We start from the raw sequence: 23,340 nt of genomic DNA, 5'->3' as shown, positions 1-23,340 counted from the left end.
AACAAATGAAGCAATAATAAAAAAAAAATAAACGTGTTATGGGCATACAATTCTTAATGTCCCGCTTCATTAATTAACCAATGAGAACACACCAGACACAGCAATCAGCCGCTGCATGACGAACACGCCCATCTGCATCTCCTAGCAACACAAAGACCACCTCTGAAAGCAGCCAGTCCTGAATGCAGATTGGCTGTGGAGGCAACATAAGAACAATAGGGGACTTGCATTGGGAGATCACGTGACCTTTCTGGGTGGCAAATTGAAAAAAAAACAATCAAAATAGAAAATCAGACATGACTGCGCCCGTCACACTAGAGAACAATGAAAAAATAAAATATTTAAATGAAACTAAGCCCTTTCTGAAAAAAAAGAACTCTGGCTTTTTTCGTAAGTGCTGTATAAGTTGCGTTTTGTTGTTATTTTGCCGCTTAAAGCAGGAGAGCGTGCAAGTTTGCCGCCCAAACAGTCAAGTGATCTCTTAGCGCAAGTCCCATATTAAATTGACACCGATTGGCAGTCATGATATTGACTAAACATAAACTGTGGGCTGCAGGGAGCGGAATTGATTCGTCATAATCTCAGTAGTCAATTAAAGAGGTCAGCATTACTCTCGGGTCCACCCAGGAACACCAATATATCCATCAAATCAAACATGCCTAGCATTACTAACAATATCTCATTAATAGCAGAACTAACTTAAATTTAGCACAACGTAGCTCTTATATGGAGCAGAACTCAAAGTCAATACAACAAACCACTTACATTTAGTTCAACATGGTTCTTGTCTGGACCAGAACTCGATGTCTCTAGGAAGGCGATCAGGCGAAAGTCAACTTCTGCAATAAGCTCTAGGAGCTCAACCTGTAAGAGGGCTGGATTAGAAGCTGTGTATATGTCACGCAACACGTCAAAACATACTCTTATCAGTATGACTCGCCACTCTCAGTTAGGTGGCAAGGGGGAGAGGTGGGGTGTTATACTTTTCTGTATGTTTTTACTTGGGCCAAATGCGTGCAATACACGCGGACAGTTTTGTGAAGTTGGACAAAAAAGCACAAGAAAAGCGCCATCTTATTAGAATCAACGTCCCTTTGTGGTAGGGAACCAACGTAGCAAAAAAGCACTTCAGTACATATTAGAACACGATTGAGTCTTCCTAGTTATAAAGTATGTTACAATCAAAACAGTGAATCTGGCATTTTAAATGACCAGATTTCTTAAACTTTGTATTGGCCATGGCGTGTATGTGCGCTATAATGCCATAACTCCACTTTTTTCAGCTCTTAGGGAGACATGTTTAGGACATTAGGCTTCTATAATCCGAGTACACCAAATATCTTTATTAACAAAAAACAAACCCAAGATATGACACTCCATGATTATACCTATGTCCCAGATCTTACAGATTAAAAAAAAACACGTCCTTTAAAATGATTCATGGCAAACTCTCACTAAACACAGACCTTAACAAGCCAGTAGGAATTGTTCTTGAGCTTGCCAAGAGTGTGCACCAGATCCAAGGCGTGGCTACAGTGGGGACTGGAGCACAGAAGGTTAAAACAGACCTAGAAAAAAAAAACAGTATTACAAGATATAAAAAAAAATGGAAACAAGCATATGCATGCATTCTTTTAGATAATATCCACAAGTAAAATTTTTGTCATTTGTGTTACCTTGACTGCAGCACACGCCTGTCTTATAGCAACAGGGGAGTCATCCTGAAGAATACAGCCCAGCACTGACAAGAGACTTGGCAAGGAGAGCACCGCTGTGAGCAGATATATGTCAGGGAGCACATAATAGAGATCAGTTTTAAGAAGCAAGCAAGACGTAACTTACGGGTGTTGAACTCTTCACAAGAACGATTGCTCCATTCCTCAAAGTCAAGTCTGTTGGATTAAAAACGATTCAAAATGAGAATAATATTTTTTTTCTTAAACAACTGGGTAAGATTGAAGTGTTTTGCTGTTTTAATTCTAACAGCCAATTTCACCACATTATTTCAGTTCAGATCACAATGAGGTGGATGCTGTAATTACCTTCCTTTCTTCATTCCTGCAGAGATAACGAGCCCAATGACCGACGCAAGTGCACCCCGTAGCTGTGGGTCAGGGTGTGCATTGAACTGTAAAATGTCACGCACAAGTTGGGTCCTGTTGTCTGGGACATTAACCCCATCACTGCTGTCACATGAAGGCACCACATAGCCTAAGAAGGATTCTGGGTAGAGCCTGATTGCCTGTGCTATACAAGCCAATGCAAGGGACTTGACGCTAACCCGCACATTAGAGTCAGGTAGAACCTCACCAGGACGACCAGTCAGCAGGAATGAACACATCAGGCGTACACAGTGAACTAGTGGCACACCCTCACAAGCGACCGCCTCAATCTCAAAGCTACTCTCCACAAGTATACGGACCTCCTGTGTTGATACTGACTCTGTCCTGATTGGCTCTAGGTCTTGCCCTAGTTCCCCTAGGTCAGCACTAAGGCGATCGGTTTCCTTCCTTGGTAGCTCATCCGGGATCTCTGTGTCATCCTGGTTGGTGTCTGTTTGAGATATAGCCACACCTTGTTCATCGACATTGTCTTCACCCTCGCCAAAGTACCCTGGATCAGAAACGGACCGCTCCCTTGGACTGCTAGGGGGAGGGGTAGAGAGGTCACCAATGGTGTCTGCCTCCTCCCCTTGCTCTTCTTCATCAGTCTGTAACATGACAAGGCAAAGTTCAATCAAGATAATCTGACTTGATTTTTACAAAATGAATATCAACGAGGAATTTTGAGTTGGGTCAGATGTTCTAAGGGTAGAACATTTATTCTAGGTACAAAAACAAATTCAAACTTGAAATAGCATTCAATCTACACCAAAACCCTTTATAAAACACATACCTTGCACTGCAATATATGACTCATATCAAGTTACATAAAACTTATTTAACATTCATTTTCAAGCATGCTTACAGGAATATTTAGCTATTTTCTCTCGCTATGGCATTAGTACACAGGATATTTAACTTGCCAAATATTGTAGCCTTTTATCTTTCACAATATACACCATTCATGATTTAAAAGACTTCTCCAAGGCCGTTCGCCATGCCACTTCGGTATCATAGATTAAAAAATATGTCACTTTTAATCAAAGTAAAAATAATAATATTTATAATAATAAAAAGTTGTTGTCAGCAATTATTTGCTTGTCAGGGCAATCCAAGGTCATTCTTTGTCTTTACTTAGGTAGAGTGGCAGGCTTCCCATTCCCTTATCAGGGTTCAAAATAATTTCTTTAAATCTGCTAGATTTTGCTGGCTTTGTGGATTTTGGGAGTTTTTGGGGAAAAAAGCCTGCATACTAAAAATATGAGAAGGGAATACGGACAAAAAGCAAAGACCAGAAAATAGACGCCTATTTCCGGCAGCCAGCCGCCATGCTCATTATAAAAGAAAATATCTCTTTTGTGCATCTGTATATATCTCTACTAACTCAGAATGGATCATAAAGGAACCAACCTGATTCTGTGTGTCCTTATCAGATGTACCAAGATGCTGAATTTGCTGCGCCAACTGTTCATCACTATCCTGGGGTGTGACGAGTCCCTCCCTGTCAACTGATATCAGCCCCTCAGTTGATTGAGAAGCAAGCAAGTCAGCAGTGGAACCAAAGTCACTGCGGACCTCACTGCCAAGTCCTGTGTCACTCGTCTCTGTTGTGGCAATCGAGGCTGTTTCCTCCTTGTTTTCTTTGTCATCAGAAATATCCATATCAACTTTAATAAAAACAAAATAGTTCATGTTTGTAGATAATTCATACTGTCTGAATATAAACAATTCAGAGAAGCACAAAATTTGTGTAATATTCAGTGTTGTTGTAATATTTCTAGTAACCTGGTTAAAAACAAAGTATGGCTGCATTAGATTGCGCAGTAGCATCTCATGTAGTAAAAAGGTATGAAAAGTGGTATCCTTGACACAATGTAATTTGATGGAGTTCATTAATAATTCAGATTATATGCCACTGAAATTTGGCATGATGAAATATCACCTTCAGGCAATGTGTCTGGTTTAATGGTAGGCACTATCCCATCACTGGAAAGAAGCACCTCCAGGAGAGGGGCAGGTGGAGTTCTCAGTAGCTGCTGTAGGGTTTCCAAGGATGCATTGACCACATTATGATTAGAGTGCTTAGTACAGTGCATAAGGACTTCATACATCTGCAAAGAAAAGGAGATTTGGGCTGGCTTCTTATTAAAATAAAGGGTAAATATAGGGCTGTAACAGGCAATGAAATACTGGGGGCACAATACAATACCTTACTGTCAACATGACAATCTTGAAGTTCAAACTATGCTTTCAAGTAAGCGGCTCAACCCTTTTCATGTCATTGAGAATGCAGTTAGAATGTCATACACGCAAATTTAAAGTCCACAGCATTTTATGTTTTTGTGTGCTTAAGGTCCCAATTAACAAAACTGGAGGCACAACTATTCACTATCTGGTCATTATCTTAGAGCCACCAGCCCCTATACAGTATGTGTTCAGCCCAAAGAAAGGGCAGTGTAGTTATTCTATTTTGGATACATCCTAACCACCAGTGCCACACACAGCAGCACCAGAAACTTGATGCTTTCAAAAACACTTTTCAGCTTCAGGAAGAAGAGCAGAAGATAAAAGGAAGTGAAAAAAAAAATTATAACAGCATGCAATCCTTCTTTTTCTTTGCCTCTTACTCTCAAACTGAATATCACAGCATTTTCCTACTTTTTCTACTTTTGCTTCTCAGCCTCCCAGAAAGTCAAGAAGCCTAAATAATGACACATCATATGGCACACACCTGAAGTAACTGTTTGATGTTGATTCCCTGAGCCTCGGATAAGCGACTCCCTCGGGGAGCCATGTGCACCCCAAAGCTTCCACGCATGATTTCTTCATGTGACGACGTGTCATCCAAGTTAGGGATGATTTGTCGAAGACAGTTTAGGACCCCAAGATACACAGGGGCAGGCTTCACCTCCTGAAAAGGCAGCACCATACCTGAAAACAGTGAAAAGGTTTTTAAGGCCTGATAAAAATCACAGATTTTTATTGATTGATCTGTGAAATTGTTAAAATTGTTAGGGAAAATAAGAGTGTTGAAATCGATAATACCCATTTTTTTGGATTGTATCGAATTTTAAAGAAAACGTTTTTATCTAAAGATAAGGGCCAAAAAGGCAAACTGTTGTAAAGCAAATATGATTACGAAAATACAATAGGAAACTGCTGTTGTAGATGTGTTGTCTGATTATTAAATGTCTCCAAATGTTTGGATTTAAAGGTAAACATGTGATATTCAGGCAAAAACATGTGGGTCTTGGTTGTTATGGCTCATTATCTTTCCAAGTAAGCTAGCCTGCTTGCAGGCAGTACACTGTGTTCTTTTTACGGAAAACCCTGCGTCTGTTTTTGCGCTTGCCCCCAGGAACCACGTGGCTTAAAATACAAGATGGCGCCAGATCACCGAACGGAGAGGGTTTTCCGCAAAAATAACACCGAGTACCGCCTGTAAGCAGGCTACAAGTAAGCATTCACTTGTTATACAATAATATCTGACATGTTATTAGCTAATTACTTGTGTCAGGGTTAAAACAGCTTGGTTTTTGTTGCGTTAAAAATCATAATAAATCGATAAAAATAGATCAATACTTTATCAATCAATAAAAACCCTTAACTTTTTTTAAAGTGCAGTTGATTTTTAACGTTTTTTTAAATTCAATGATAAAAATCAATCAGCTATCATCGATTTGTATGGATTTGTTGATTGTCAAATCCGTATCAATTTTTAACAATTGACTAGACCAGGCTATATTCTATGCTAGTCGCCTATAATAATCTAAATTTAATTAATTAACTGTAATACAAAAGAACAAACACTCAACTTACTACAGAATGATCCCCCTATGATTCATAACCAACATATGATCTTTATTATCTTTTAATAAAATGTATTACCTAACAGGATGTTAAGTAGCCACTCATGAAACATGCTTGGCTTGCGTGAGTGATGGCAAATAATTGCCAGAGAGGTTCCAGCTGTACGTCGTGTCATGGCTTGATCGGCCCTCAAGTTAGGGAGGAAGGCTTTCATCAGTTGCTGCAAAAGTGGTATTCATCAATGACTCAAACAAGGGCTGTGTTGCGTGACAGATTTGGTATAACATGACAGTGATTAGATAACATTGTGTTGTGTGACAGACTTGATATAACATGACAGTGATTAGGATAACATAGTGTTGTGTAACAACAGACTATGACAGGTATAATGAAACAGTGATAAAGGTGATGTAATGTGACCCAAAAATATATATCTGCAACAGTGGTAGTGCATACAACACACCTTGACTTCATTGTCACTTGTAAAACTTCCCAGAACTGGGAATATCTTCTGGACTGCTACAGCAAGGGTTTCCTGAAAAGGACCCAGACATGAATGTCTAAGACAACAGGACAAGGCAATAGTTTGTGATAATCAGTGCTTACTTGTATCGCCTCCTCAGTACGCATGCAAATCCTGGCCAAACAAGGCAAAAGATTGGCAGCAAATGGTCTAAAAGAAAAGAAAAAAATATATATGGTTATATGTTTTCTTGCTGAATTTGATTTAATGTGATAATTTCTTATTCTGCCTTCACCAACTGAGAAATGATATTTTTTTAGTGAATGACCTCAATACTCTCCAATGTGATCATTTTTGCCTTCTAAGAATTCAAGAATTGTGTTCAGGCTCAATACTTGGTTTTCTTGGACCTGGAAATGTTTTGCTTTGGGGCAAAATAACTGTTATGAAAATGGGGGAGGAGTTTGTCCGTTTGTCTGTCAATATTTTTTTCTCAAGATGCAATGCAGGCATAGGAAGGGCAACTTGCTTAGCATGGAGATATATAGCATTAATAATTGTGATTGATGGCTTTTAAATAGGACCTAAAAGAGCACAATAAAGGTATCTTTTCATGACTTAATCTGTGTTTGCTTGTTTTTATTTTTAGTTTCAGTATTTTGTGTCTTGTTTGGTGAGAAATGCTTCTGAGTTTTAAGACATATCCCACATATCGGTTTTCGTTTGAAAACGCAACCTTTTTGTTCCGTTTTCAAAAAGATCTGCATCAAAGCGAAGCATTTTCATTTTGATACAACCTATCCTCACGAAAATGCAGAAACGATACGAAAACGACAACAAGCTCTACAGCGCATGCGTACTCGCGCGCCAAGTGGACTGGTCCTGAGTTATCACGCCATCGTTTTCGAAAGGTTCCGTTTTTTGTACGTCCCCAGGGCACCGAAAGGATATTGTTTTCAAATTGTTCCACTCTGGAGATCGTTTTCAAATCGTTCCATTTTCGGTCATCGTTTTTTGTGTTTCCGTGTGGACTATACCTGATTCCGTTTTCAAACTAAAACGGATACATGGGGACAGGATCTAAGCTTTTGCTTACAAATTGGTAAAAAAATGAGATTTTGACCACGGCGAGTCATTTCCTATTACATTGCTTGGAATATATATTTGAGGTTAATGTAAAAGAGGTGAATGTGTGATGTGACCTGATTTTATTCTTATCATAAGAGGGAGTTAGCATATACCTGCATTTTTGAGGTCTTATCAGGTGACATATCTCTCCAAATCTTTGAATAGCAGCTCTTAAGCTTCTAGCTGACCCATTCTGAAAAACGTAAATCAATATCATTTCAAAGCAAAAAATCAAAGGCTGTTTAACATACAACATAAATTATTTTTTTTAATGAGGGGTCAGGTATATAGGGTGCCAAGATCAAGATCTCTTATACATCTAGAAGTCAAGATTTTTACACATCTAAAAACAGAACAAAACAAAACCTGAAATTTTTTTTTAAGAGTTAATAAGCCTTCACCAATGAGATATACCTTGGCCCCCTGACACAAAGACTGTACTTGCCTTACTTTTTAAGCATAAAACAAAACATCCAAGCATGTCATACAAACCTTTTTTATCTCTTTGTAGAGCTCAACTAATAAACGCCCAACATTTGAGTCCAGAAGACCCTAAAATACAAAAAAAAGACTTTATACAAAAAATTATGTAATGCACTATGGACACCGAGAAAGATTTTATGAAAGTTGACATTCACTTTAGAATTAGGAGATTTTCGTCATATTTTTTACTGCAACTGAAGCTTCTCTTCACCATGCTAGTTGGCTAACAAAGATAACGGTAATCTGAAGGTATATTTCTAGCATTCTCATTGGTTTACTTCACAAAACTTTTAAGCTGATCATGGTAGTGCACATTGCATTGTAAAAAACAAATCCTTCAGATAAAACAATGAGACTTACCTTAATAAGCTTGTTCAGAGCCTCCCCGGCAACCAGCCTAACATCAGACTCATCCTCATCACAGCTGCCAAGAAGAGTATCAATGCCAATAGCAAGCAGCTTGGGAAACTCCTGAAGACCTCTAGAAAGTACAATATTTATTTAGGGTTGGATAATCAAGAGAAATCTTTACATTTATGCACTTAGTATTTAAAACTGTTGTGGTTTGAAATGCTTCTTGGTTTGAAATTGTTAAAACCAGTTTGAAAAAAATTCAAACCAAGAAGCATTTCAAACCACAACAAATGTGGCATGGTTTGAATTTTTTTCAAACTGGTTTTAACAATTTCAAACCAAGAAGCATTTCAAATCACAACAAAACTAAGGGGTATAATTGCAAAAATGTAAAAAAAAATCCCTTTATCAGCAGAGCAATTGATGTTTATTGTTGCAACTAGCTTAAATTCTTGACTGGAATGATTATATAAGCTGGTTCTTAAATAGTTAATCAGTTTTTTGAGCTAGTGCTGGCCAGACTGTCACAAGGGAATGTATACCACCATCCTTCTGTAATTATTAATTATCCTTACTTGATTGAGGTGGAACATAGTAGTTCTGGGATGGAGTTGATGTGTGATATCCGGTCTTTGATTGGTAAAAGCCCTTCTTTTTTCCTAGTAAATGAATGCAAGCAAGAAATGGATTTGATATTGATTAAATTGAAAAAAAAAAAAGATGAAATGTGAAATGAGAAGTGAAAAGAGAAAAGGGTATATTTTTCAAAAAAAAGAAGCAAACTATGACATGCGAAATTCCAAGCATGCAACCCTTAAGAGATATAGAATATAGCAAATAGCCCTGCTATGAATTTCCAACAAAAAAATTATGACTTCCACGACAACAATAAAGTATCCCCTCCCACATGCCGTGTCTAAGATAAACAAACTAAACAACTTAGAAAACTACCGATTTGAATTCAAGTTGACATGCACTTGTAAGACTGTTTCCCCTTGTTGTACAATGGGGCCCGTTCACTTACTTGGCCAAGGGGTTCGTGTCCGTGACGGGGATCCCTTCACGAAAATTCTTAAGAGCCTCGAAGTTCTTTAACAGCTTGTCCGCCACCGCTAAGGACATGTTTGCGGGGCTTGGACTAGGTGAGAGATTTCGGCGGCAACTCGCTCAATGGGTTTCAAATGGTTTTTCTTCCGCCATCTTGTATCACAGCCTCGATTTCATGTTTTAAAGCAACTAGCCCCAACTCACCGCAAGACTTCCATTTATTTTGATTGTTTATCAAAATTTTTACTTGTATCTTGCTTTTCTGTATGAACATAATGCTATGCTGCTGTGTTTTAAAGTGGTAAATGATCATGATCTTCTTTTCAAAATAATAGCAAAAGCACAGTTTTAATATTTTATCAGCATTGGCGTAGATTATAACTGAGGTTAAGATCTGGATAAAGAGGAAAATTTAAACTTGAGAATAGAATGAACAAATCATTCCATTGGTCTCGGCCTACTTTGGCATTTCCGGTAGCCTCGCTCGCGTGCTTTCCCCAGGCTTACACGTGCGCTCACGGTCTGGGTGCAACCATACAAAGCTCTCTTTCTTTCGATTTTCCCTTCCATTCTGGAAGCCCGTTTCTACTTTTCGTTTTAGAAAAATAAGGGATGGAAGAACCAATACAGGATGTTTTACGAACAGGGTAAGAATTGTTCTTTCCCAGATTTTAATATTTGTAAATGTCCGGATTCCGATTATTCAGGAGCTGAACATTTTATTTACGCCATGTGACTTGTTACTTCGAGGCTGCACGACTATGTTAACCTCGTCCTAACTTTTCGATTCCTCCCAACAATCTGTTTCCTACACAGATGCAAGAACAGAGAGAAACTTCATTCAATTATATCCAAGATATCAGAAAATGCAACAACAGAGGAGTCTGCGATGGTGAGGTTCAAAATATTTCCGTCTATCCGTTGTTATGCGAGGGAATTCACGCTACATGTTCGATGTTGTCTGTTACGGTTTGTCGCGGCCATCACCGATCGGGCATGAGAGCAAAGAAGGCAAAAGTGCACATGTATAGGCAGAACACTGAGAAAATAATTTGCGATCCCGATCAACGGTACTTTAAGCTTTTTTTATGTGCAATTTCCGAGCTGAAAGCTTTTGCATTCCGTTTTACACCAGCTCTTTCGTTGCAAAATTTAGCAACCTCAAATATTGTAACAATTCTTACTTTTGACAAACTTATAACAATCCCGATATATTAGTTCTGTGCTTGTTCGTTTACATATGTTTGTAGATGAATGATGTAGATTTGTGCTCCAATCATACCGATAGTGAAGTTTGCATGAGTATTTTTGCTTTTATTTACTTTTCAGTAGATTTTGCATAACATTCAGTATGCGCTGATCGAAGCGGGATTTGTTTATGTTTATCATCGAGACATAGCGAACGCCAGCTACCGAATTATTTTATACTTCAAAACGCGTTATTCACAAAACTTAAGTGAAAAATATTGTTTAATGCACTTTTATTAACGACAAGCTTTGTTTTTATGGGACGTAAGTCAAGGGCAAGAGAAATCGATGCAGTTTAATGAAACATCCAGCAAAATGTAACTGATACGGGCTTTTCGAATTTCTCTTTCATAAATGCATTAATCATATCAGAAGCTTCATTCCATTACATAAAGTTTTTTTGGGTGATTTATGCAGAAGCGACTTGAGTTTATGCAAAGCAAGTTAAAAACAAACCAAAGAAAAATAAAAGAATAGAAAACCGTAAATCCAGGAGGATTGTGTTGCAAATGAGCAGGGAAGTTCTTATTGTTGTTACCCGCTTTCCGTGTCGCCTTTTGTATTCGCTTATAGAAAGAAATTGGAAATGCAAAAACAGCTTGAAGTACGGCGATTGCCGACGCTTATTAGCCTTGCAACATGCAAGTTTTATTCACGGGGAAAGGAATTGAAATACGCGTATCGAATGCCTAGAGAATTCGAGTCAATCTACGATCATGTTACCAACCATTTTAGATTTTCAACAGGTTTCATATTCAAATAGATTGTAAAGAACATTTAGAGTTTACCGTACCATCAATTCTAATGTTTATTTTTAATATGGTACTTGTGAAACTGAAATCATCGCAGATAGATAAATTGAAAGTAGAGCCCTGAGGTACTTAAGAAAAGTTAAATTTGTCATCAAAGTCAGGAAGTTGCAATATGCATATTTTAAAATTGTTGTGCTCTATGACAGATAACTCTGAGTGGTCAGTTTTAACTTTTTATACTAAATTTTGAATTAGTCTTACGCTCATTAGAAATGACCAACAATGGCCAATTGTTGGTAAGGACAATTCAAAAGCACAAAACATTCTCTAATGTAACAGTTTGATTTTTACGAGATAATTGATGTTGAGATTTTAGAAATGACCAACAATGGCCAATTGTTGACAAGGACAATTCAAACGCATAAAACATTCTCTAACGTAACAGTTTGGTTTTACCAGATGATTGATGTTGTGAAATTCGTGGGATCTTCTGCAAATTCTATCTTAGTTGATAAAGTAAATGTCTGCGCTACCGTTATTATTATCATTTATAGTAGCAGAATGCCTCGGGGTATTGGTAACACATTGTTTGATTTGCATTCCTTCTATTTTCAGAATGAAGATAGTGATGACCATGGCTACGAGGTTGTTTTACCTGAACATGGCTATAAAAGGTATACCAATTTAATTCCAATTAATTGATTGATTGACGATATTTTTTTGAGACATCATAGCCACAACATTATTGTGTAAGGTTGTGTTTGATATTTTTAGCCATGTTTGCAAAAGGTCGAGGAGTGCAACAGATGATCCCATTTGTAAAATGAAACACATATATTTTTAATTTACATTGATTATCTTAAGTTAATATGAAAGGCTGATTTAATGAATAATCCAAACTGAAACAATTGAGCTTGCATAAAATGCCTTTCTTTTTTTCTGTTGCTATTCACTGATACTGCAACAAATTCAACCCTAAGAAGTTGTAAAAATAATAACTGTACCAGAAAAGTAAAAGTAAAAGCAATTTAAAACAGCAAATGGCAATGGCACTTTTAACCATATGTCCTCTGGACACATATAACAAAAAATGATCTTTGTGCGTCTAAAAGTTTTCCCTCCACAAATGCTGTCACAATCAACTGTCTGAATTAATCAAACTTCTTCTGCAGAAAACTTGACATCAAGTGTGATACCAGTAGGAAATTGCTGAAGCCTTCTAGTGTTCAGGAGTCTGAGGAATATATCAGGGGAGAGGGCATTGACACTGATAGTGTGACAATTTTCCCTGATCTTCACCACGGGGGACCATTCTCCCTTGGCGGAGGGTCAGTCCATACTACCCTGAATGATACACCCCTCCACAGCAGTGTCATTGACCACTCCCCTATGTACCCCCAAGATACGATAAGAGCGTCAAACCATGACAGACAAGACCGACATAGCCCCCAAGGTTTGTGGCAAACCCTCCTCCTGACAGGGGGGGGGGGGGGGGGGGTAAGGGTGTACTCATAAAAATAGATAGGGGCTGGTTGTTAGCAAAATCAATTTTAACCCTACAGTTGGGATCTAGGGAGAGGGCTTAGGGGGGGAAACCCCCTCTTAAGGTGCCCAGGGAAAGTGTTATGTGCCAAATGCGTACAGAATTTAACACTGAACTTATTCGAGCAAATATTACAGTTAACGATGAGAGCCAGAAACTGGTTTTGTAACAAACCAAAAATTCACCCCTATGCCGTTAGGTCAAACCCCCTCCCAGCAAAAGCCCCTTCCCTTAAGGAATGCAATGTGTTTTTGTTTGATGGCTTGTAACTCTTACCATAAGAGATAGCACATTTTGCATGGTCAAAGCCAAACATTGCTGTTTGTTACTGATAATAAATCTGAATGCATTCCATCAACTTTAGTTTAGTTGACTTATTATGGGACCCCCTAAGATACAGCAGCCATACCCTCAAAGGGATAGAAGTAGGTAGAATTTACACCCTAAAAGACAGGACAATCACCAAACCCTAATTTTACAGTGAGTCCCCCCTCTTCCCCTCAATCCTTTTTTAGTGTATAATAATATTATTATGACATAATAGCATTAGTATATTATTATTAACATTTTCTAAGGATAATGAAAGCACCTAGTAATACATTTCTGTAGCATTTGCTGTAGATTGAGCTGGTTTAGAAATGTGATTCAAGAAAATAATCTCTCCCCCTAGCCTGCATACTGTAACTGGCAGATCATAATTCCAAGTTTGTTTTGCTGGTTTTTTGTATGACCGTGCGGGAGAGCTGGGGCAAGTGTGCGGGGCGCCTGGATAAAGGTCAGGGTGGGCAGGAAAAACAAAGAGGGCACTTTACACTTCGCCCAGCTCTCTGGCACAGCCATACAAAAAGCTGCCAAAACAAATCACGTTTTTGTGAATAAAAAAACTGCTCCAAAACTCAACAAAGCCGCCAGCTACACAAGCTACTTTCCCCTCAGGCTACTCCCCCTCCTCGCTGCATGTATAAGCCACTGCTACTGCGTCTGAGTCTGAAGTTATGCAGTGAGGCTCTTCAGTTGTTTTTTCTCATGATTACATGTGGGCTTATTGCATAGTCGCATGCTATTGCACTGGTTGTAAACCCTTTCCTTGGATCATTTGTATTTTGAGGTTTTTTTAAGAGTAGATCGGAGTGACCTAGATTATTATAGATTTGTACTTACTGTGCTTTTATGCATGGTTATCATTTTAGATGATGATGATGATGATGATGATGATGACATGAGTGACGAGGAACTAAACTTGACTCAGCAAGTTGCTCTAGGTCTCATCCCAAACAAGAACAGGAGGCAGCCATCTCCCTGCCCCACCCAACTGACACAGGTCCCCTTCGAGTTCCAGAAAAAGCTTGAAGAACTTGAAAAGGAAGTGAGAAACCTGCAGAACCGCAACCGTGCGCTTGAGGAGTCATATAAAAAGTTAACAGATCTTGTTGAGGCACAAAACCACCTTTTGTCTAGTGGCGCCCCTTTGCTTCAGCACATCCATGCACAAAGTGCCATCCAGTCAACCAGGGAAGAACTGGTTCGCACTCCTGAGCCACAGACCACTGATCACAAAGTCATAGCCACATCATCAATACCTAGCTACGTTACCTCGGCAACCGTCACTCAAATGGCACAACCACTAAACACTTCACCGCTGAATTCAAAGTCGATTGGCAAAGCATCGTATGAGCTGCCTCGACGAGTGTCAGCCAAAGAGGTGCTCAGCCTGTGGGAGCATGGTTGCGAGGAGTTCCCGCCTCTTAAAGACTGGACGCCGACACAGAAACTCAAGCAACAGAGTAAAATATCTAGGTGGAAGAAGTTGGTTGATATATTTAAGAACGATTACGAGGGAGACTTGGACGCGTTCGCACAGAATTTCTCGGATCCTAAGGGAGAATTACTACCAGTTACAACCATTTTATCGCTCTACGAGACAAAGCACACTCCAGCGTTCCTGAACACCAGCAGCTCCCACGGGGGCAACGAGAACGGTACATCAAGTCCTGTTCGACGGAAGAGTGAGGATGAAGAGAGGGGAAGCCGGGGGAGACTTCATTCTGATGTAGATAGTGAATTGTCAGAGGAACATGAGGTCAGCGAGACCCAAAAAGAAAAGACAGACACCGGCGAAGTACGGTATGCTCTTCCAAGGAAGGTCACCCCCAGGGATATTGTCCATCTATGGGACCACGGCTGCGAACAATTTCCACCTGTGGGGAGCTGGTCAAGAGCACAAAAGATCGGACAAGAAACAAAGCTCTTTCGCTGGAAGAAGATTGTCGATATTTTCAACACAGATTGCAAGAGGCGCTGGGACTTGTTCGATGGCAGGTATTCAAACGAAAAAGGATTGCTAGCGATTTCTGCGATTATTGCTAAGTATGACGCCGAGTACGCAGTGCATGGACCGATCTTCGATAAACCGGAACCAAGAAGACACCCAAGTGTATGTGAGAGCGACTCAATTAGCTCGACTTGTCACGAGGTAGAGGGTGAGACAGTTATCATGAGAGAACGCAACACAATTGAGCCTTTGGAGGTCAAGATCGAGATACCGCATCTAAGAGGGAATGATGATGTGTTTGCCCTTACAGCCAATGAGAGCGCATTCGATTCTCCAGACTCTCTTGGTCGACGTTCTTCAAGCAACAACAACGAGGACATCCACGAGCCCTGTATCGTCCCAAACAAGGATGGACGATACATTCTTCCACGTAAAGTAACCGCCAAAGACGTAATCCGAATGTGGGAGGAGGGCTTCCAGGGAATGCCACCGCTCTCCCAGTGGAGTCCAGCCCAGAAAGCCGGTCAACGCAGCAAGTTCTCAAGATGGGCCAAAGTCTACGACATCTTCAAGTATCACTGCAAAGGAAGTATGCACGTCTTCGAAAGGCTATTCTCCGACGAAAGAGGAGAACTGTACCCCATCACCACCATCGTCGCCATGTACGACGCGCGGGACACCGCCACGGCCGGACCACCTCTTAACGGCAGCGGCTTGCTTTCTACTAATGGTGGATCATCAGAGTCCGAGGTTTATCAGCTACCGAGGAAGGTTAGTGCAAAAGATGTGGTGCGCTTGTGGGAGGAAGGGTGCGAGGCATTCCCGCCCATCTGTAAGTGGCCGAAAATCCACCGCGTCGGACACGAGACGAAACTGTTTCGATGGAAGAAAGTAGTCGACATCTTCAGGAAAGACTGTGACAGCAGTTGGGAGGTGTTCGAGAGTCGGTTCTCGAATCTCAAAGGGGAGCTTCTCCCCATTTCGGCGATACTGGCCAAGTACGACTTGGAAAATGAGCCAATATCGTATTACAAACCCCTAACGTACAACGGAACAGTCACGAACAAAGAACTGAACGCGCATCAGATTACCGAGTCGGCAGAGCTCCCCGAGGGTGAGGCGAGGTCCCCGAACAAACCCACAGAATTCATCTTACCCAAAAAGGTGTCAGCGCTCGATGTGATTTACCTGTGGGAGAATGGAATGGGGGATATGCCTCCAGTCTGCCAATGGTCTACATCGCAACGTGCAGGACAACGCAGTAAGATCTCCCGGTGGAACAAGATCGTCGACATCTTCAAGTATGAATGTGGTAGCGACATAAGGCAGTTTGAAGAGAAGTACAAAGACGAGAGAGGAGAACTTATGCCTATCACTACTATACTGAACTTGCATGACGCCCAGGACAAGCCATGGGAGTAGGGGTTATAGTAGAGCCTAGATTGCATACCCGCATTAGGTCTCACACACACACCACATCTCTGAGTCTCCTTTTGAAAACAACCTGACGAATTTTACGGTAGCCAAACCGAGTGTCAATGTGATATTATCAATCGCGATTTTATAAAGTTTTCTATTATTTGAACAATCGACTCATAAGCCAATTCACGTTCTATCATTTATATATTTTTCTTTTTCATAATTGGGCTCCAACCCAAGTTATTTGGGGAAGTATACAAACTTAAAAAGACATTGTAGATTATTTTTGTACGCAAGGAATATTTGTAATGCTTTTCCAGAACATTTTTTTCTAATACTTTATATTTCTATAACACTTTTATAAATGGTTTGATACAAGGTCATTCTTTATCTAGCATAATTGAATAACAGTTTTTGTAAGCTAGTGCAGACGTTCTAGTTTTCTGATCATTACACATTACAGATAATGTACAAAAAATAGTTGTGATAAGCTGACCCTACAAACGCGTTTTCACGCTAAATGACCAATTTATTATTTCAAGTGATAAAGAAACATGCAATGTCACAAAGCATTTTTCAACTGTTACAAGCTATTATTTTTCTAGCAGTTTTTAAAGCTTTCCCTTTATATGACATAAATCGATTTTCTAGTGTTAATATAAATCAATGAATAATGTATATATCAATACCGGTCTAGGTCTAGATATGGTATTTTTTTTTCTCAGTGAGCGTGTTGTGAAAAACTAGCTTTTTGACTAGTATTTTATATGCAGTTTACTTGACACAATGCTTGCAATATATTTTTTATAATCACGAAAAATCAGTGTTTTACTGCTTAAAGCAGAAATCGACCATCTTGTAAAATAGTCAATAACCTTTTTTTCTGATTTTGTAATTGTATATTAAGAGTGAATTCTATTTTTTGATAGAATTAAACTTTTATAGATATCATCTCTTGGAGTTATTAGAAGTTATTGTCTTAATTATTGTGCACATCATTCCGAGCTCTCTGATAAAAATCTTAACAACCCTGAAAAAAACAGAGGTTTTTTATGCCTTTGCAGTATCTCCACGGGACGTTTATCAGATTTGGCTACAAAAAAGTCTGACTTGTGGATTGATGACATACCGGAGTGACCTCGCTTATGCTTTAAGTTTTGTCTTAAAACTTTGTATGTGTATAAAACACTTCCTCAAGATTGTTTGACATAAGAGACACACTGAAAACAAAGGATACCATAATAATGGACTTTGAGTACATTGAGTCTGAAAGATATACATTACAAACACAAAACTATTACAAACACAAAACTATTACAAACACAAAACTATTACAAACACAAAACTATTACAAACACAAAACTATTACAAACACAAAACTATTACAAACACAAAACTATTACAAACACAAAACTATTACAAACACAAAACTATTACAAACACAAAACTATTACAAACACAAAACTATTACAAACTTCATTATTACGAGCAGAAAACAAACCTCCAAATAAAAAAAATAAAAGTAATTCCTTTCACCAACGGGCTCTTGAAACGATTCAGAGGAAACAGGAATGATATAATGTGGTTGCGTGTAAAAAGCCTATTTCATTTCTTTGTAGATCTCGGCGGATAGGTGTAATAGGCTTGAGGGCATCTCGCCATTCTCAATTGATGGTGTTTTTACTTCTAACTGTATTCTATTGAGATCTCAATAAATACAAAAAGCCCAAATAGTCGTGTTCGTGAACCAGAAAAATGAATACAATACACCAAAAACTAGAATTCGCCTCTGCCAAAATTTCGTCTTTAATAAGACTTATTCAGGGCAAACTGCCCAGTTTTTGGCAGACAGAACTGAAGAAGTCTTATTAGACGAAAATTTGGCAGAGTCGAATTCAAGTTTTTGGTGTATTCTATTGAGATCTCAAATATACTGTAGGCAATTCTTACAATGTAAACAACAGAAAATTGTTGAAATTAATTTTGTCACCCTGTCTATTAGGCAATTCAGTTGGTGTTAAGTTCACCAGCCATAAGTTACCTATGTTTTCACTCTTCACCAGCAGGCAAAACTTGTTGGGAGCCAGCACTATTACCTATTGGTAGTCTACATTTTTGTCAACCCTGCCTATTGTTTATCTACATTTTTGCATGCCATAATTGTTTGAAGAAACACTATGGCACTCGTAAAATGTCAGTAACAAGTAGCTTAATGAGGGAAGGCACTTATTTCAAAATCTGTTTCATACATTTCCTTTTATGTGTGGTGCTTATAAAGCAATTATGGTATAATAAATGAGAGTTAGTCTAGTGAACATGAAATTTGGCCCTATAGGCGGGCCATCTACAGTTAGGGCAGCAGTGATGAGGCGCTGTATTATCTCCTGCCAGCCAGACTTCAATGCAGTGTTGGTGGAAGGAGTGACCGCAAGGTAGGCCCAACAGGGTGCAGCCAGGCTTAAACTCATCCAGGCAGATGACGCACTCACCACAGGGTATCATCCAGGAAGGTCGTCCAACAGAACATGGCAGACAATCAGCTGTGGCATTCAGCTCGGGGTGTTCTGGGTTGGACTGCAGACAACCATCTTTATCGCAGAAATTCCAGGTAGGGAGTTGCTTGATGTAATCTGTTGGAATTATTGGGTGAAGCCAAAGGTCTGGTACTGCCAATCGACGTACAAGCATTTCGAAGCCATCTTCAAATCCAGAGGTAGTGTGGTGGATCTGAGGTTGCCAGTGGGATAAAGACTGCAGTATGCGAGAGAAGTAATTCAGGTCCTGAGTAAGCCAATCCGCATTTGGGTCTTCAAGATCATCGTCACCTACTCCAAAGTAGCATTTGTACTTGTTTCGTATATAACCAAGGGTGAATCCAAAGACAAAATAACCAATCAAAACAAAGTAATCATAATTCATCCAAAACATCAAGTCGTGTCTTAGAAGTGAGGCAATGTCACCACTCATAATGCACCGGCAACATTTTAGGGTAAAGTCTAGCACAGGCTGGAGGAATGGTAACTGGAAAAGCCAGACCATTGGTAGGCAAAGCATGATAAGGCTTGTGTTGTAAAACGTCAACATGCACAGCAAGCGGAATGTTCGTCTGAGAATTCCTCCATGTATCAAAAAACTCTCAAGCATACAGCACAAGTTTGTTATTACAAGAGCTGCTAAAAACAAATCGTTTACTTCAGGATGGAGTGTTCTTAGATATAACTCCAAAGACGAGTAGTCATATATCTCTCCCTTTTTTAGCCCAAACAAAACACGTCTCTCTGGTGTAATAACAAACAGTGATGGGACTTTAAACCCATCAAAATTAATGTCTTCCTTTCTGTGTTTTAAGTGGGAACGGCAATAGACAAATTTTACTCGACCCGTGAATTTTATAGACAATGACGACAGAAACATTGGGGGTTCGGTTAATGTTGAGTGATACACGACATAGATGTAGTTGGGGTCTCTGTCTGATTGAAGTATCTTGTTAAGAGTGTTCGTAGAATCTAGTTCGATCACTTTTGAGGAAAGTTCAGAGTTGATCCAGAGCAGAACACTGTTGACATTCGGTTTGGCCTGATATGTTTGTAGAATGACGTTACCTTTCGGCTGGTTTCCTTTTGGCATTGATAACACAAGAGATGGCCTATTCCATTTATATTTACGGCATAACCATGGATCTTCCCCGCATTTAAAGCTCCCAGTCCGAATGCCAAACAAGCGCATTTTACGTTTGAGCAAGCTCCATTGTTTTCGACGAAGCAAAGGGATATGATTTTCCGGGATAACTTCTACAAGCCAACTCCCTGCTTTCGTATCTTCAACTTCTTCAAAAAAGTGCGAAGCTCCTTTGAACGTGAATTCATCGGAGTTTTGCTCATTGTCGTTACTTCCTTGTGCTGTTAGAGCACTCTCAGGGTCTGTAACTGCTCCCGAGACCTCAACAAGGTCTGCTAGCTCGCTCTTCTCGACAACCCCGTTGTAACTCACTCCTCTCTGGTCGAGGATGGCTTTAAGCTTTCTTACGCTCAGAGACAGCGGATCAAAAAGTTGTGAAGCTATGCATCCTGCCTCAAACCAGCTTGCTGTCAATTCTAAAAACCGTGTGGTAAGGAAAATTAGAAAGAAATAAACTAAAAGCAGTAGCAATTTGGTCAACATGGCGACTCAAATTCTACTAAACAAAACATCAAAACATTGTCATGTGTATCGGGGACTGGGTCGGTTTGTTTTGATTGGTCGGTTTAAACTTCCCTCCCAATGGGTGTGCATACCACTGACGTGGCGTAGCTCGTGGCTTTCCGTATTACCTACTAAAATCTAGCGATATTTAAATTAAAACTAGAAGTTCTCATGGAGAAGTGAAGTGCTCGTGCTCATAGATTGGTTGGTCATTCAATTGCAAGGGTTAAATCAATATTCTTTTAGATTTGTGTGGGGCAGTTCGCACATTTTCCATAAGCCAGGTTTATGCAAGACCCCATTTTCTTTGCAGCCACTGTCTTGGCTGATCACTAACCCTTTCATTGTTTCTCTGTTTGTTTTATAAGAGAAGTAGAACAAAAACAAATTGCTTGTAGTCTTATTTTATTAAACAAAAGAAATTATTTAATTGATAAGCCATTGTATGTCTAGAAAAGAAAAGGTGAAGTCTGATAACCATAATGGGGGGGGGGGACCGGGTCCGTTCATAGACGCGAATCGCCCCCCCCCTCTCCCCCCCCCCCCGAGCCTCCCAGCCCAATTTTAGGCTTGGGAGGTGCGCTAGGCCCCTCCGACCCCTCCAGCCCCATTTCAGGCTTGGGGGGCGCGCCGCGCCCCTCCGAGCCCCCCAGCCCCGTTTCAGGCTTGGGAGGCGCGAATCGCCCCTCCGAGCCACCCAGCCCCATTTCAGGCTTGGGAGGCGCGCCGCACCGCGCCCCTCCGTGCCTCCCAGCCCCGTTTCAGGCTTGGGAGGCGCGAATCGCCCCGCCGACCCCCCCAGTCCCATTTCAGGCTTGGGGGGCGCGCCGCGCCGCGCCCCTCCGTGCCCCCCCAGCCCCGTTTCAGGCTTGGGAGGCGCGAATCGCCCCTCCGAGCCACCCAGCCCCATTTCAGGCTTGGGAGGCGCGCCGCACCGCGCCCCTCCGTGCCTCCCAGCCCCGTTTCAGGCTTGGGAGGCGCGAATCGCCCCGCCGACCCCCCCAGTCCCATTTCAGGCTTGGGGGGCGCGCCGCGCCGCGCCCCTCCGTGCCCCCCCAGCCCCGTTTCAGGCTTGGGCGCCTTCCCCCCCCCCCCCCCCCCCCTCCGACCCCTCCAGCCCCACCCGCCGACCCCCCAGCCTGCCGGAACGGCAATTCAGGCGGGTAAGGGACTGGGTGGTTTCATACAACGGGCTAGGAGGCGCGCCGCGCCCCGCCGAGCCCCCCAGCCCCTAATCATGCAGATGAGGCCCCGCGTAGATAAATAATTAGCAATCATCAATCTACTTCGGGCGGGGTTCGCGTAGATAAATAATTAGCAATCATCAATCTACGGCGGGACCGGGGCCTTTCATAGAAACGAGAGGGACCCGCGCCGCGCCCCGCCGCGCCCCCAGCCCGTCCTCCGTTGTTTTTTGTATGCCCAGCACTTCGCAGCATGCCCAACGCCAGCGCTTGCCGTTCCGGCGGCGGAACATGTGGGGACCTTGCTTAGACCCCGTCTGTCCTGTAGTATATATATATATATATATATACATGTGCATAGCATTGGAAGGATGAAGTGCGGAAGAGATTACTGCAGGTGGCTAAAGGTCGGCCATGCAAACACGTGCGGCCAGAGGTGCATGGACACCTACTGCAAGGTGCACCTCCAAAGGCTCCGTAAGGGCAGCCCCCTCCCCGTGCCGTGCAGGATCTGCGGCATAGGGACGCAGTCGGAGACGCGGTTGTGCCGCCCCTGCGGAGCGAATCGTGTAGGGCAGAGGATGCGCGGCACCGAGAGGCGCGCACGGGAATGGTTCGCACTCGTCCTGTCTGATATCGCGGCCCGCGATACGGGCAATTAGAGACTGGGTGGCACAAGGCATACCCAAACACCCGCCCCGCCGGCTGCGATACGGGCAATTAGAGATTGGGTGGCACAAGGCATACCCAAACACGGACGCTTACATAGAGGAGGTTCTCAATAGCATGCCTGACAAAGAGGCGCCTGCCGTACTAGCAGGGCTGGTACAGAACATCCTGGACGAGGGCATCCCCGAGGATGCCAAGCGCAAGCTGCTTAACCGCTCATGCCGGCGAGCTCGCGGCCAGAGGAAGTCTGGCGCGAGTTCGACCCATTGCTGCTGGAACGGCGGCAAGAGGGCCCAGAGGGCTTAGACCCCGAGGAGTACTATTCGCTCTTCGTCGGCGGCGCCCATCTTCGGTTCCCAAGCGTGGATGCCACTCTTCGGGGCCAAGACATAAGCGCCGTTGTTTACCAGGAGATACGAGACCTTGGTGGAGCACGTGTCATTGCTCTAAAGCCGGTTATGCGGGGGCCTGATATTAATGACGATGGCTCGGTGTGGTGGGTCTCGCACGAGCGTAGTCTCTGCGGGCAAACGCAGTGTTGCCACCGGTGCTTGAGATGGTAGACCCCGACCGGCGTTACAGACTCTTTACGGTCGTTGGTAAGGCCCCCGCAGAGCCATTGGCGCCAATCACAGAGGATGAAGGGCGCTCGGAGCACAAGATTGGTGGGTCATTAGTCAAAAG

The 23,340-nt window shown here is 41.6% G+C and overlaps 3 protein-coding genes across 3 annotated transcripts in view; 1 reads left to right on the top strand and 2 right to left on the bottom strand.

Moving 5' to 3' along the window:
• Positions 1-9,582, bottom strand: part of LOC5521364 (huntingtin) — a 54,195-nt gene extending 44,613 nt beyond the window's left edge. The window contains exons 1-17 of the mRNA XM_048728541.1: positions 9,365-9,582; positions 8,916-8,999; positions 8,347-8,467; positions 7,996-8,055; positions 7,617-7,696; positions 6,519-6,585; positions 6,376-6,447; positions 5,991-6,132; positions 4,834-5,033; positions 4,045-4,213; positions 3,513-3,769; positions 2,043-2,710; positions 1,843-1,892; positions 1,677-1,771; positions 1,467-1,568; positions 766-864; positions 93-193 (exon numbers count right to left, since the gene is read on the bottom strand). Coding sequence (XP_048584498.1) covers positions 93-193; positions 766-864; positions 1,467-1,568; positions 1,677-1,771; positions 1,843-1,892; positions 2,043-2,710; positions 3,513-3,769; positions 4,045-4,213; positions 4,834-5,033; positions 5,991-6,132; positions 6,376-6,447; positions 6,519-6,585; positions 7,617-7,696; positions 7,996-8,055; positions 8,347-8,467; positions 8,916-8,999; positions 9,365-9,462 — 2,465 coding nt within the window. The 5' untranslated portion in view covers positions 9,463-9,582. The remainder of the gene's footprint in view (positions 1-92; positions 194-765; positions 865-1,466; positions 1,569-1,676; positions 1,772-1,842; positions 1,893-2,042; positions 2,711-3,512; positions 3,770-4,044; positions 4,214-4,833; positions 5,034-5,990; positions 6,133-6,375; positions 6,448-6,518; positions 6,586-7,616; positions 7,697-7,995; positions 8,056-8,346; positions 8,468-8,915; positions 9,000-9,364) is intronic.
• Positions 9,583-9,884: 302 nt separating this feature from the next.
• On the top strand, positions 9,885-16,859 carry LOC5521379. Its single transcript, XM_001641242.3, has 5 exons — positions 9,885-10,034; positions 10,204-10,279; positions 12,003-12,061; positions 12,560-12,840; positions 14,121-16,859. The coding sequence occupies exons 1-5, from the start codon at positions 10,000-10,002 to the stop codon at positions 16,622-16,624; spliced, it is 2,955 nt and encodes a 984-aa protein (XP_001641292.2). The 5' UTR covers positions 9,885-9,999; the 3' UTR covers positions 16,625-16,859.
• Positions 16,860-18,086: 1,227 nt separating this feature from the next.
• LOC5521365 (E3 ubiquitin-protein ligase RNF103) lies at positions 18,087-20,824 on the bottom strand. Its single transcript, XM_001641126.3, has one exon. It carries the CDS (start codon positions 20,780-20,782, stop codon positions 18,929-18,931), a length of 1,854 nt encoding a protein of 617 aa, XP_001641176.2. The 5' UTR covers positions 20,783-20,824; the 3' UTR covers positions 18,087-18,928.
• Between the last annotated feature and the right edge of the window lie 2,516 nt (positions 20,825-23,340).

Source organism: Nematostella vectensis, chromosome 6 (genome assembly GCF_932526225.1).
Source record: "Nematostella vectensis chromosome 6, jaNemVect1.1, whole genome shotgun sequence".
In the NCBI taxonomy this organism is placed as follows: Eukaryota; Metazoa; Cnidaria; class Anthozoa; order Actiniaria; family Edwardsiidae; genus Nematostella; species Nematostella vectensis.
This window is presented reverse-complemented; position numbering and strand designations above follow the sequence as displayed.